Source organism: Tympanuchus pallidicinctus, unplaced genomic scaffold (genome assembly GCF_026119805.1).
Source record: "Tympanuchus pallidicinctus isolate F22 unplaced genomic scaffold, pur_lepc_1.0 scaffold12, whole genome shotgun sequence".
In the NCBI taxonomy this organism is placed as follows: domain Eukaryota; kingdom Metazoa; phylum Chordata; class Aves; order Galliformes; family Phasianidae; genus Tympanuchus; species Tympanuchus pallidicinctus.
The window spans coordinates 8,590,070-8,603,063 of record NW_026294637.1 but is presented as its reverse complement, the minus strand read 5'-3'; the positions used below and the strand labels follow the sequence as shown (position 1 = coordinate 8,603,063).

Genomic DNA, 12,994 nt, shown 5'->3' with positions numbered 1-12,994 from the left:
GCGCGGCGACGGCGGCGGCGGCGGCGGCGCGGGGCTGACAGCGGCCGGCGCCCGGCGCGCCCCCGCCCTCCGCCCGCTGCCTCCGCCTCTCCCGGGCCGTCTGGCTGCGGCGGTGCCTCAGACAGAGGAGGGGAGAGGAGGAAAAAACGCTGAGTGAGTGGAGTGGAGCCTGGGAGGGGCTCCTTAAAGAAACGCTGCCATCGCCTGGCATTGTGGCCGGCGAGGAACTCGAGGGGGGGAAGCGATCGGAGCTCCTCTCGCTATCCGCTGCCCGCCCCCCCACCCCACCCCCAGCCAAAAAAAAAAAAAAAAAAAAAAAAAAAAAAAAAAAAAAGGAAAAAGGGGAAAAAAAAAAAAAGGAAAAAAAAAAAAAAAGAAAAAGCCTCGAGGGGGGAGCCGTGCGGTGGGGGGGGTCCCGAAACCATCTTATAAACCGGATTGCACGGAGCGAGGAGGAAAAACAACAACAAAAAAAAGAAAGATACAAAATATCCCAGCGAAAGGCGACCGCCCGCCGGCTGCGGCAGCCGCCCGCCCCCCGCCCCGCGCTCCCGCTGGCCTCGGGCTGCCTTTGTGTCGGAGCCCCGCGCCCCAGCCCGGCGCAGGCGGCGGCTGCAGCGCGGCGCGGACCATGCCCAGCTCGCTCTTCGCCGACATGGAGCGGAACGGCAGCGGCGGCGGCGGAGGAGGAGGAGGAGGCGGAGGGGGAGAGACCCTGGATGACCAGCGAGCCCTGCAGATCGCCCTGGACCAGCTCTCCCTGCTGGGGCTGGACAACGACGAGGCGGGCTCCATTTACGACAGCGAGCCTCGGAAAAAGAGCGTGAATATGACGGAGTGCGTGCCGGTGCCCAGCTCGGAGCACGTCGCGGAGATCGTTGGCAGGCAAGGTGGGTGAGCGGCGGACAAAGAGCGCGGCCGGGCGCCGGGATGCGCTGGGAGAAGATAGATGGGGGCAGAACGCGAAATCTGGCTACACGAGTTGGGTTTGCTAAAGGGAACGAGGACAAAAACGAGCCCCGGCGCGGGTTTCGTCCCCCGAAGTGGGAAACCGGGGGTTATTTTTAAGGAAGAGGAACGGAGCGGGGAAGTGGAACAATGGGATTGCAATACAGCATCCGCATAGGGGAGCGTGGCTCACTCTGTGCGGCCGCTGCTCTTCACCTTCCTCAGAACCGATTTTATTTTTCCGAAAGGAAAGCGCTTAGCAGGAACGCGGGCTAAGCAGCGGCTTTGTACGGGCTGCTCGCATTGCATCGCATCGCATTGCATCGCACTGCATTTCATCTTTCCGGCCGTGCCGCCTCCCTGCACGCTGCCCTTTGTTGCCGCCGCTCTCGGGGCTGCGCGCTGGCAGCTCCCGGGCAGTGCCCGCAGCTGTGCCGCTGCCGCCCGCGGTGCCGCTGGGTGCTTGCCAGGGCTGTGGCTGCCGTCGCGTTGCACATCGCTCCCGGACGCGGTGCCAGCATCGCCCCGGGCAGGGGCAGCGCGCTGCGGGTGGGTGTGTTCCCCCCCCCCCCCCCCTCCTCCCCCAACTGCACCCAAAGAATGGGTTGTAACCGGTTCTCCCCCGCGCTTTTTCCTTCCCCTCCCCTTCGCCTTCCGTCTCCCGCATCTCGTTCCCAGGTTGTAAAATCAAAGCTCTGCGGGCGAAGACCAACACCTACATCAAGACCCCGGTGCGCGGGGAGGAGCCGCTCTTTGTTGTGACGGGCAGAAAGGAAGATGTGGCCATGGCCCGCAGGGAGATCATCTCGGCAGCCGAGCACTTCTCTATGATCCGAGCCTCGCGGAACAAGAACACAGCCCTGAATGGCACCGTCCCCGGCCCCCCCAACCTGCCCGGCCAAACCACCATCCAGGTGCGGGTGCCTTATCGCGTGGTGGGCTTGGTCGTAGGGCCCAAAGGGGCCACGATTAAGCGCATCCAGCAGCAGACGCACACCTACATTGTGACGCCCAGCCGGGACAAGGAGCCGGTCTTCGAGGTGACGGGCATGCCTGAGAACGTGGACCGGGCACGGGAGGAGATTGAGGCGCACATCGCCATGCGAACCGGCGGCATCATCGAGCTGACGGACGAGAACGACTTCCACGCCAACGGCACGGATGTTGGCTTCGAGCTGAATGGCACGGGCAGCCTGTGGAGCAAGCCCACGCCGCCCAGCATCACGCCCACCCCGGGCCGCAAGCCCTTCTGCAACTACCGCAACGACAGCTCCAGCTCGCTGGGCAGCGCGTCCACCGACTCCTACTTCGGGGGTGGCACGGGGGGCGGCGGGGCCCGCCTGGCCGACTATAGCCCCCCGAGCCCGGCGCTCAGCTTCACCCACAACGGCAACAACAACAACAACAGTGCCAACGGTTACGTCTACAGCGGAGGCGGTGGGGATGTGCTTTCCTCCCCGGACTGCTGCTCCGAGCTGCCCTTCGACTCGCCACCTGGCTTCGACCTGGCACCCGCCCCGCCGCCCGGGGCTGCCCTCCTCTGGCCGCAGTTCGAGCGCGGCCCCGCAGCCGCACCGCCCTCGCCCGCGCCCTCGCCTGCCGCCGCCGCCTTCCCGGGCGCTGCGCCCGCCAATGCCAACCTGGCGCTGCTGGTGAGCGGCCCGAGGCGGGGCGGCAGCGCTCCGCCCCCGGCACGGCTCTCCCCGCCCCTGCACGGCAGCGCGGCGGCGGCGGGGCCCGAGCACCCGCTGGCACGCCGGGTGCGCAGCGACCCGGGCGGGCGGCTGCTGGCCGCCTCCTACCCGCTGTACGCCAACGGGCTGGGCGGCCATCTGCCAGGTCTGCCCTCCGATTCATCCGCTTCCTCCTCTTCCTCGTCCAGCTCGTCATCCAGCTCGTCCTGCTCGTCGTCGGGCGTGCGGCGGAAGGGCAGCCGCGACTGCTCGGTGTGCTTCGAGAGCGAGGTGATCGCGGCGCTGGTGCCCTGCGGCCACAACCTCTTCTGCATGGAGTGCGCCAACCGCATCTGCGAGAAGACGGAGCCGCAGTGCCCCGTGTGCCACAGCGCCGTCACCCAGGCCATCCGCATCTTCTCCTGAGCCCGGCGGCCGGCTGGGTGCTGTGCGGTGCATGCTATACATAATAACGGGCGACTCCATTCTAGTGCTAGGCTAGTTTTTACACTGTACTTTAATACGAAGCTTCCAAATCTTCCCTTTTTTTAAAAAAAAAAAAAAAAAAAGAACAAAAACTGTTGAAAAAAAATGAAAGTAGGAGATGCTTATGATGATGACAATGGTGTGTGGACTCTTAGTAAAACGTGCTGGTAGTTTCTAGGATGCGTATTACAAAATAATTAAATCTATGGGTGGATACTTTTCTGAATGTTCTTGAAAGGGCAAGAAGTTCCTGTGAAAACCATGATACTGCAGCTTTATCAAAGTTTAAAAAACAAAAAGGAAAAAAAAATGAAACAAACTGTAACATATCTCTTATATATATTAAAACGTTTAAAGGTTTTAAAGATAAATTGCATTAATACAGATTGAAGTATTTTATTCTTTTTTGACTTGAAAAATTATATTTCATATTGCAAAGATGTTTACAAGTATTTTAATTTAAGTTCAGTGAACTTTTTTGTAGCTGGGTTAAATCTTTTTTATTTTAGTATGGCCTTATGGCAAAGAACACTGTATTATTTTAATATCACACAATTGTGAACGGAATTACAAACCATAAAATGTGTAATGCTTTGAACAGTATTCTGTTGGGATGGAGATTTTATAGGTTCAGAAAAAATCTTTTAAATCTGCTTCACCCAGCATATTTTCTATTCAGTGATATAAAGCATATTTTATTCTATATTATTACAAAAATGGAAATGTATAAACATATGTCAAAAGGAACTGTTGAAGCTTTCTAACATTTGTATAAATAGAATTCAGTGGAAATTACAAAAATTCTGTTGCACCACTATAGTTTTAGTATTTCTATTTTAATACATTTGTTTACCACTTGTTTATGTATATGTAGGTGACGTTACTTGAGCTTAAATGTACTTTACTGAGCAAAGTTTAAAAACAAAGTATATTTTATTTTATGATAAAGGGCCTTTAACCTCATGGTCAAATACTAATATTATATTTGCTGAGACAAGATTTGAAATTGTATCAAGAGTTTTATTTTTCTGACATTTAAAGTTCTACATAATAAAAGTAAAACTTAAGTAATGGTGCTACTTCATGTTTTTTTAAGTATTTCTATATAAATAAAATATTACAGAAAAAAAAAGTACGCTGTGTGGTGATTTGATTTGATGCGCTGAGAGTTTCTTCTGGAATTTTTGTTGCCCACTTGTATCACTGAGACGTGTTCTGAGTGTGAACTGTGTCATGTTCGTGTTGCTGGAACTCTTCAGCTTGTGAAGGCTTCCATGGTGGTCCTTCCTGTGATAATACTGTAAAACATGTTTTTAAGGGAAAAAAAAAAAAAAAGATATAATTTCATTTGTGCATATATATATATATATGTGTGGCATATCCCTGAGGTTATTCCACGTGTTAAAATACTGTTTCTTAAGAATCGTGGTTGTGAAAAATACTTGGTTTCATATGTGTTGCTACATTTAGCAAATAGAGTATATGTAAGAAAGAAGAGCTTGCAGCTTCTTGGGTTTGTGGTCTAAAAGCAGAGAGCAGGGGTGTGTCCTTTGTTGTAATGTGCTGATAGAGCTGGTCCTGCTGTGAATGCAGCCAGTCCTGCTCCATCCTTCCACAGGGTTTCAGAATCTCATCCCGGTCTGAGTATTTCCTAGAGCAGAACAAGGGCTTTTGTGTCTTCCCTGAGTTCTTGAAATTGCTTCTTGGTATTTGGCAGCTGTGGTTCAGATAATTGGTGCTGACAAGCTTATTTGAATAAAAAATTTATTGCTGTGTAAAGTTTGTTTGCTTTTGATGATGCCCACACTCGTAGAGGGGCAAAGGAAGTACAGAAGCTTTCTGACTAACGTGTCAACAAACCCACCAGGCAAACACTGCAGCATTTTGGTAGTCAACGTGTGTAAGTGAACTTGCTGGGTAAAGCGTGTTAGAGCAGATTTCAGAAAGGTAGCTGCAGATCATTTTAAACTTTTGTTTTTGAACGTGCTGGTGCACTTTGCAGCGGGCGAGCGAAAACAACAAACCAAACCCAAACTGTAGCATATCTCATATGTTTTACTTTGTGCTTAGCAGTGTATGCCAGAGCTGCTCCGCTCTGATCTCTTTTATGGAATCCAGAGCTGCTAGTTGAGTGGGAAGGGGAGGAGGGAGGATGCGGCAGGGGATGATGGGATCTCTTTGTTTGATTTGATTTGATTTTTGCTTCTTTCATTTAGCTGTGATTGTGGCATCGTCTGAGTTACAGAGTTAAAATTCCTCACTGAAGTGTCGCGTTTGTCTTGGGAAGCTTGTCATTTGAATGGTGAACAGAAAATACAATGCTGTAGAATGGAGTCCAGAGAGTGGCAGAGACGATGTGCTTAAATGCAGAAGTGGCACGGCTATTGAAAGACCTTGACAAAATCTCTTACTTTAAAGGGGTCAGGAAGTTTAAGTCCAAGTGTGTGTATTCTTAAGGATGAACATTTAGGAAACGTGCTCAATCCCCTTCTTGTTTCAATGTAAGCATCTCGTGCTGGTGTCTGGGAAAGGTTGTGAAAATGGTTAAAAATAAAAAAGTGAATTTGATCACTTTGCTTAATCTCCCAGGATCAGTGACATCAAAAGGTAAAGAACAGGTGAACAAAAAGTGAAAACTAAATTCTTCTCCTTTTTGTTTCCCCTAATGTACAATTCTGTGCGACTCACTGGCATTCATTAATGGCAGTGGTTGAGAGGAGCGTGGGCAGCAGCTGTGCTCCTAAGGAGCAGCCCCTGTGGGGTGGGCACCGAGGCCCTGATCTGGGCAATGCGGCCTCGTTCAGCATGGCTGATGTTAGCTCCCTGCTTCATTAACTGCCACCAGCCTCGGTGCCTGTGCTCATCCTGCAGGACTTGTTATTTTCATCACTAAACTGTGGCTAAAACGGAGCCTGTGACCTCTCCGCCCGTGCCCCCAGCTCTTCTTTCAGCCTCCTGGCACCGCTGGGCCGCGCTGCTCCTGTTCTTTGTGTGTTGTTCTGAGGAGGGAAGATGGCCTGCTGGGACTCCTGTGGCGCCTTACAACAACTGCCAGTGCCCATTCCTTGTCAGCAGCTGTTTCACCTGCAAAGGAACTGGTCTGCATTGCTCGTGCTTCGGTGTCTGATGAGCCAGTCAGCACCTCAGGCACTGCCCTCAACAGGGTGTGCCAGGCTCTAACGGTGCCCCCCTGCAGCTCCTCCACCATCAGCCTTGGGCAGGGCCCATTTCTGAGGGCCTTTCTGATGTGCTGTGTCCATTGCCTTCATCTTCTTGTTGTTTCCACGCAACGCAGTGTGTAAAATCCATTGCCTTTTGCCCATGGTGACCGGTGCCCTTCAGCAGAGCCAGCATGGGAGCAACACACAAGCTACGCACGTGTGCTGCCCCTCGGTGCACATCCCAGGCCAGATTTATGCTGCAGGTCAGTGCCTCAGATTGCAGGGGCCATAAATCAGTGCAGAATTCATCTGAGGGTCTGGGGCCATATGGTGTGTGTGAGGAGTGCCCACACAACCGGAGAGCACAAGCCCGTGTTTGGCGCAGGAGGATTTCAAAGCCTGAGAAAGGGGCAAAGTTCAGTTTCTAATTGAGTGCTGTGAAATACATATATGTATACGGCCAATGTTTGTCTTCCAGAACAAAGATCACTTTGTTTTCCAAGAGTTTGTGCGTTGGTGATGAAAGCTGGGCTGGGAGCTTCATCCCCCCGGGCTCCGGGCAGCCGTGGGGAGCTGTGGGGTGCAGGCTGCACCCACTGCTCTCCTGTCCTCACAAATGTACGGGTTTGGTTTCCAGTGCAAAAACACATCATTACCGTAAAAAAGGATATGTTTTCAGTTGTGAGAATTATTATATACAAAACCCTGAGCCTAATTATGTCTCTGTCCGTATCTGGTACTCCACAGAATTTGCATAACAATCAGACATCAAAGCTGGAGCCATTTACTAGGAGAAAGGTCTTTCTAATATATTATTTTGTTGCCAAATAAATTATAATGATCAATTTGATCTAAGTGTACTCTTTAGATATATATATATATTGGCAAATCAATGAAAATAACACTAAGAAGCAAACTTTACAGTTAGCAATAAGAATTTAGTTCAGTCAGGTACTTTAATTAGATTGCTTTTTGTTTGATGTTTCTTACTGTTCTCTCCCACCCTCCTTACCCCTCTTTTTTTTTCTTTTTTTTTTTTTTTTTCCTTTTTCTTCTTTCCCTCCTCCATTTTCCTTGCCTTGACATTCTGGAAATTGAAATGACAGCTTTGCTGTCAGTGAAAGGAATGGGAATTCTGCCATTGGAGAGGATGCTGATGCGTATTGCATTTAATCAATCTAGAAATAGCAGAAAGCAATTATTCACCCTGCCTCTGCTTATTTGTGTTTCCTGTACTCTTTGTCTTTCTAGCAGAGATAATTTAATTGAAGAACAAAGAGTATTTCAAATTCAATGTGGTTAAAGGGTGTTTTAGGCTGTATAAGCATTTGCATTTCTGATTTAACTTGTTCTGATTGTCTACCTGGCAAATGTCAGAGGCTGGGTTTGCAGGTAGACCAGCGCTCTATCCAATGGTAAGCAGTGTGAGAAGACACTCGTAGCTACTATGTTCCCTTTCTTTCTTCTAAGTGTATACAAATGTATACATATGTATATATGACCATGTGTTCAGTATATGCCTATGTACATTGATGGCAGCTTAAAATCCACCAGGAAAATATGGAGTAAGAAGTTTTTTCTCTTTCAGTATTTTAATGTTAATGGAAACTCACTGAAAAAAAAAAAACTAGAAAGAGTTTTATTGTAGTTTTATTACTCAATATTAAGGATTTTAATGAGATTTCACAGTTGGATATGTAAAATAATTGGATTGCATCTAATTTCTATGATTGATTAAAATGTAAAAAGCTTTTTCTGGCTTAGTTTTAGGGAATTATATTCTAGCAGCATGTGTTATATAGTGATGAAGTTGCATCAAAAACATTTAGGCTTTTGATATATGGATTATTTAATGCTACCAATACATGTGTTTCAGGTGCAATTCTATGACATACATTTAAAGACAGATACATATTGTGAGTACAATGTAGCACTGATCGTCAAAGATCTGTGTAGTTTTGGCAAACAGCAAATCACATCACGTTTGTGGCCTTATGCAGCATCAGGTGGAGCCATGGCACCAGAAGTTGTTTTTATCCATACTGGACTGCATTCCAGAGAATGGAAAAGAGAGTTTTGGTCTCTGTAGAACCACTGGAAGTGCCACTTGATCACAATTTGATTTCCCCATAAATGGAACTTTGGCAAAAAAAGGCTTCTATATGGACAGAATCTCATCAAAGGCACTCAGTTAATTTGTCTCACCATTATTATGTGTGTTTTTTGGTGTGTGTTTGTTTGTTTTGTTTTGTCAGGGAAATTATTTCTGTTTCTTTTATAGTTAGTTAGCGCCCTCCACTAGTACACAGATCATTGGTGAAAAAAATTCAGCCAATTAAATACATTTGTACTAAATGCACCATATAGCTTCATCAGTACAAGCATGATTGATTTGCTGTCTCTAGAAATTTACAGACTTTCATAAAAGATAGCACTAAGAAGTGGCCTTGTCAGTTGTAAATAGAGGGCAAGAAGAGGTTTTTGATATTCCACTTGTGACAGAGGTAAAATATAGTAAGTGCTTTTTCCTCTCTCTCATGTATAAGGGCTCTTCTGCCTTTCATATGAGGTAGAATTTGCTGGCCCACTTTACATTAGCATGAATGGCGATTGCCTTGTAAATTTGATTGTTGTGAATGGCTGAATAGTCTGCCTTCTCTTGTTTTGTCCTTTGTCTTTATGTTTTATTCACTTCCATGCTCTGCAAAAGAGCCTTAATTTAAACCTGATAAAGCAGTAGCAATGCTCCAGTTTGTTATAGATCTAGAGGAAGATTTTATTTGGTTTTGATGTTCTTTATATTTGAATGGCTGTACTAAAAAGTAGAAGTTATTTTAATCAAAAGAAAATATCACTGAGATCACGACCTAGAAATAGTGTTTTTGATAGAGTCACAAAAGTTTCTGTTACACATTTGGAAATCATTTCCACTGCTTAGCTGTAAAGGGTAAGTAAATCATGCCACTTTTAGAGTCAGAAAAGGAGAAGTATTTTTCAGGATCTTCAGTTCTGCTGCAGAATCATTGTATCATCTCAGCTAATTAATTTCATCTTTTATATGCTTCAGTATTTTCATCTGCGAAGGAACTAATGGCACCTACTTAAAGGCAGCATTGTGAAAATTAATTAATTGACATTACTGAAATATCCTGAGGTGGAAATCCTGATGTAAGTACAAAATATTATTACTGATATTTCCTAATTAATCAGTTAACAGTAGCTAGCGTGTGGGAATCATATTGGTCTAGAGCAAACAAACACATAACTGGATTATGTTTGAAATCTGTGGTTTGTTTGTTTTCAGTTTTCTGTCTTTAATACATTAATGGGACAATTAAGTGTAAGGAAGTGTAATCCTTTTTATGGCTTTTACAGGTGTGGGGGCTGAACAAAGGGAAAAAATGTGATTGCAGTGCCACACACATAGAGGCCTGATAGTCTTTGTTGTATCTATGGCAAAGCAACTTGAATAGAAATTTTCTTGTCTCATTGGTATGACATCACTAGTACTTGAAAATTGAATGCCTTTAAGAAAAAAAATGGACATGAAAATAGCATTGTACAAAAGCATACAGCACTGATCTAGTAATCCCCATGTATGTGAGTGGGTCTTACTGAATAGAGCTTTTCCTGCATGGAGGAGAAAAAGAGGAATGAATTCTTGGTAAAGAACTGGAAGGGGATTGACGTTGTGAAATTGTTCCTAATAACATCTATTCTTCGCCTGTGATGCTGGTTGCATAATGATATGGCTACAACTGTGCAGGTCTTAGGCAATGTATTTTAAAATGGCAAAAATAGCTGGAAACAGCAGAATTTGCATGAGCCTTGTTTTAATTAATGAATATGGAATCCATACTCAGTTTTTCCTAATGTTGAAACTGCAGTTGACAATCAGGTTGTACGGAAACTGTTGAGTCACAGCCTGAACTGAAGGTGATTGAGCAGCTGGGGAAAAAACCCGGTCAGCCCTGGGAGCACAGGTGAAGGCAATTCAGCTGCTGAGTGGAAGGGGTGCAGCCTGGCTGTGCATCTCTTGTACCTCACTGAAGGGCTGATTGCTCCTGGGGGAGGATCTCTGGTTGGAGATCCCTCCCTTGTGGAGGTTTCCCTGTGAGCCTAGATCTTCGGAGACAGGTGAGCACTTTTCCTTTGTAACACCATTCTGTTTGCATTTTGCTACTACGCTCCTGTATTGCCCTTCCACCACACTGACCTTTCTGATTGTTACACAGGTGAATTCAATTGGTGCCTGTGTTTCTTTCCAGAGACCAATCACGCTGATTTCTGAATGACACTTTTTGTTGTTGAAAATATTAGTTACAAGCTATTTTTATGGAATTCTTTGTGGTTGTTGCACAGATGCAAGAAGGAGGTTTAAAGCCCCACAGACACTCTGATTTCTTTTTCCTTATGTCATTTCTTTAAAAAAATATATTTCAATCACATGCAATTATGAAACTGCTTCATGTTTGACGCAGATGAGTATGTTTTCAGGCCACAAAAATGTAACTTTCTATGACTAATTTGAATTAAAAACCCACTTCAGCAGAAAATGTCCTCAGTCTTTGAAGTCACATGGTTGTTGGAAAGCCCTTCCTTGGCTCTGCAGAAAGTCAGCCTTTTGAAGGGAGAGTGTGTGCACAAATGTGCAGTGCTGCTAATAAGAGGAATTTCACACTTCTTTCTCAGCCATAAGCTCTATATTCATTCTGCTACTGCTACCTCAAAATTGTTTTGGTATTGGGCATTACAATGGATGTTGGACCAATACTGAGCCATTATAGGAAAACAAGACATCTCACTAAAGAGCTGGCTTCTAGGGTCACCCACTCTGCAAAAATAAAAATGTAATTAAAAGTGGGGTCCCCTCATTATCTGTGAGTGTGTATCAGTTATGAGGCTGCACATTTTTCTCCAACTCAGATTTTTCAAGTCAAATTGTTGCTAAGAGCAGACTTTGCTTCTTCCCCAGCTGACTGATAGTCAAATAGGCAATAGGTCTGTGCAAAATTAGGATATGCTTAATTCACCATTTACTGGTGTCATTCCCATAAGCCTAATTATGTGACTTTTAGGTCAGACAATGTCTCATTGTGTGGCCCTTGGCAGCTATGGGATGTCTAATGCTGCATGAATGTCTAATGTGGAGTTTGATGGCAATGATCGAGGCTGCAGTTCCATGGTGGAACGGAAAACCTCCATATAGTTTCCATAGAAAACCAGGTCAATGTTCCTCCTTAAAGTGTTAGCCCCAGGAAAAGCCATTGGCTGCACGTTGCCTGTACAAATCCACGTGTGGTGAGTGCCCATGGTGCATTTCTCTGTCAGGTAAATGACATGCGAGGAGTCAAACTGATTTAGTTTTTAGTCACCTATTGCAGAATCCTTCTCCAGACATTAAAGTGCTTATTTATGGAGAGCACCATCCTTCATCCATTTGTCTCTATCTTTTCCTCTATTGTTTTGTGCATTTAGGAACACTTGTGAAGTATCTCACGAACACTGAATGCACAATGAATGTGGTGCTGTACCAGTATGTAAAAAAAATCATTTTATGTTTTCTTTGATTGTAAAATTTTGGGTAGAACTATCCTATCTTTATAGCACTTCCTGTAAAACCTTGCCTTTTTTTTACAGGCAAAAGCAAGGTATGAATGTAAAAGGGAATTCATTGTAGATGAAAGCTGTAATATGCTTGTTCATTTCAAAGGAGAACGTATAACTAATTACATTTTAATTAAATCTCTAACGTCAACAGCTGTTTTTAAGGGATCTTTTTAAGCTACATTTATTTTTAGTATTGTTTAAGATCCTCTTTCTTTGTATGCATTTCTCTTTATGCATTATTGCCTTTTAAAAAGTTTTCCGTCTTTTAAAGTATCAACTACCACTGGCATGTATTCAAGGCTAAATGCTGGTAAAATTGGTTTTTTAAGATGATGGTTGTTACTTTTCTAAGTAGAGAGCAAAAAAAGATGTGAAAGTACCAAAATGCCATTTATTCTATTTTCTTTCTAGAAGGAAAATGTCTCAATTCCAAACCCCAAATTGCAAAGACCCCTTTTCAGCTGACAGAGGTTTACCTTTACAGTAGAGCTCTTAATTACAGTGATAACACAGTTGTCTCTCCATTCTGTGATCCATACTGATTTAATCAGCTCCCCCTAAATCAACAGTAATATCAGTGAATATCCCTTTACAACTTGAAGAGGGAAAAAAAATCTAACCTCTTTTTGCATGAAAAAATCATAACCAAGTTTAAGGTTTCAATGTATCAGTCCCATTGACTTGCTTGGAACTTTTGTCAATCCAAAATGCATCAGATTACACTTAAACTTCATAGTGTTCTTTTTCATTTCTAGCTTGCTCTATCCAGAAGCTGAGAGGGAGGAAAACCAAGTCTTTGTTCAGCTTGTAAGGGTGAAGCTCTTTTGTAGGAATTACCAGAGTCTGTCCTCTCCGAGCCACTGCTTGACTGTGAGGTGAGCTCTGTGTCAGGTATTAGAGTCAAAGCCACACCAGTGATCTCTGTCTCCAGTCCATCGAGACCCAGATCCGTTGCTCACAGTCTGCACAGCTTTTCCCCTGCATCTCTTCATTGCAACCTGAGCACACCTGGCAGCCACTGTCTTGGTTCTGCAGAGAGGGATTGACTGCAGTGCAGCTCTCTGCATCTCCTGGACACTGCAGGGTATGTCTCTAGTACTGCTCTCCTGGTCCATT

The 12,994-nt window shown here is 45.4% G+C and overlaps 1 protein-coding gene across 1 annotated transcript; it reads left to right on the top strand.

Moving 5' to 3' along the window:
• Nucleotides 1-306: 306 nt before the first annotated feature.
• MEX3B (mex-3 RNA binding family member B) lies at nucleotides 307-3,218 on the top strand. Its single transcript, XM_052672266.1, has 2 exons — nucleotides 307-890; nucleotides 1,627-3,218. The coding sequence occupies exons 1-2, from the start codon at nucleotides 632-634 to the stop codon at nucleotides 3,045-3,047; spliced, it is 1,680 nt and encodes a 559-aa protein (XP_052528226.1). The 5' UTR covers nucleotides 307-631; the 3' UTR covers nucleotides 3,048-3,218.
• The last annotated feature ends 9,776 nt before the right edge of the window (nucleotides 3,219-12,994 follow it).

What these genes read in the sequence shown, in the direction of transcription:
- MEX3B (XM_052672266.1), top strand. Translation starts at nt 632, where the DNA reads ATGCCCAGCTCGCTCTTCGCCGACATGGAGCGGAACGGCAGCGGCGGC. An exon ending in GGAGATCGTTGGCAGGCAAG is followed by an intron (nt 891 to 1,626) that starts GTGGGTGAGCGG and finishes TCTCGTTCCCAG; the next exon opens with GTTGTAAAATCAAAGCTCTG.